We start from the raw sequence: 1,138 nt of genomic DNA, 5'->3' as shown, positions 1-1,138 counted from the left end.
AGTCTTTGGGCCGGGGGCTGGGGTACTCCTCACAGTTGTCCACGTAAGGCGCGGCCTTCACCCTGCACGGGTAGTAGCCGCCCGCCAAGTAGGAGTACGGGAGAGCGCCCTGCGGCGGCCCCGACGACGTGAACGAGTCGCTCGTGCCCGCGGACACGTCGGCGGCCGAGTAGCCGGCGGTGTGCATCATAGGCGACGTGTGCGCGCCCAGGGCGGCCGAGTGCGCCATGGCGTTCCCGCCAGACATCAAGGCGTCCATGGTCTTGTTCCTGTTCCGGCCCGGGTCTTCGTAGAGGAACATCTTAGCGATGGCAGCAGATCATAGCAACGTCGGCTTTCATGGAGTGACACGGCGTGCGTGCGTGCGTGCGCGCGTCTCTCCCGCTCTGAAGGAAAATGCAGCAAACACCGCGCTCTCCCAATGGAGCAGGCGGCGGGTCACGTGACCGGAAGACGGAGACGAGGAGGAGAAGCATGTCGCTCCACTCAGTCAAAGAACAGCAACACATGAACTATCCATACACCAACACATGACCGTATGAACACATGAACATATCCATACACCAACACATGACTGTATGAACACATGAACATATCCATACACCAACACATGACTGTATGAACACATGAACATATCCATACACCAACACATGACTGTATGAACACATGAACATATCCATACACCAACACATGACCGTATAAACACATGAACATATCCATGCACCAACACATGACTGTATGAACACATGAACATTTCCATACACCAACACATGACTGTATGAACACATGAACATATCCATACACCAAGACATGACTGTATGAACACATGAACATATCCATACTTGAACTTATGACTGTATGAACACATGAACATATACAAACCCCGTTTCCATATGAGTTGGGAAATTGTGTTAGATGTAAATATAAACGGAATACAATGATTTGCTAATCATTTTCAACCCATATTCAGTTGAATATGCTACAAAGACAACATATTTGATGTTCAAACTGATAAACATTTTTTTTTTGCAAATAATCATTAACTTTAGAATTTGACGCCAGCAACACGTGACAAAGAAGTTGGGAAAGGTGGCAATAAATACTGATAAAGTTGAGGAATGCTCATCAAACACTTATT

At 48.1% G+C, this 1,138-nt stretch overlaps 1 protein-coding gene across 1 annotated transcript in view; it reads right to left on the bottom strand.

Moving 5' to 3' along the window:
* Positions 1-455, bottom strand: part of LOC133651399 (homeobox protein Hox-B13a-like) — a 7,542-nt gene extending 7,087 nt beyond the window's left edge. Inside the window, exon 1 of the mRNA XM_062049340.1 lies at positions 1-455. This exon is cut by the window's left edge and continues 201 nt beyond it. Coding sequence (XP_061905324.1) covers positions 1-301 — 301 coding nt within the window. The 5' untranslated portion in view covers positions 302-455.
* Positions 456-1,138: the final 683 nt, after the last annotated feature.

The sequence above is a fragment of the Entelurus aequoreus genome, linkage group LG06 (assembly GCF_033978785.1).
Source record: "Entelurus aequoreus isolate RoL-2023_Sb linkage group LG06, RoL_Eaeq_v1.1, whole genome shotgun sequence".
NCBI classification, from domain to species: Eukaryota; Metazoa; Chordata; class Actinopteri; order Syngnathiformes; family Syngnathidae; genus Entelurus; species Entelurus aequoreus.
The sequence above is the reverse complement of the archived record's forward strand: the minus strand, read 5'-3'. Positions and strand labels throughout refer to the sequence as shown.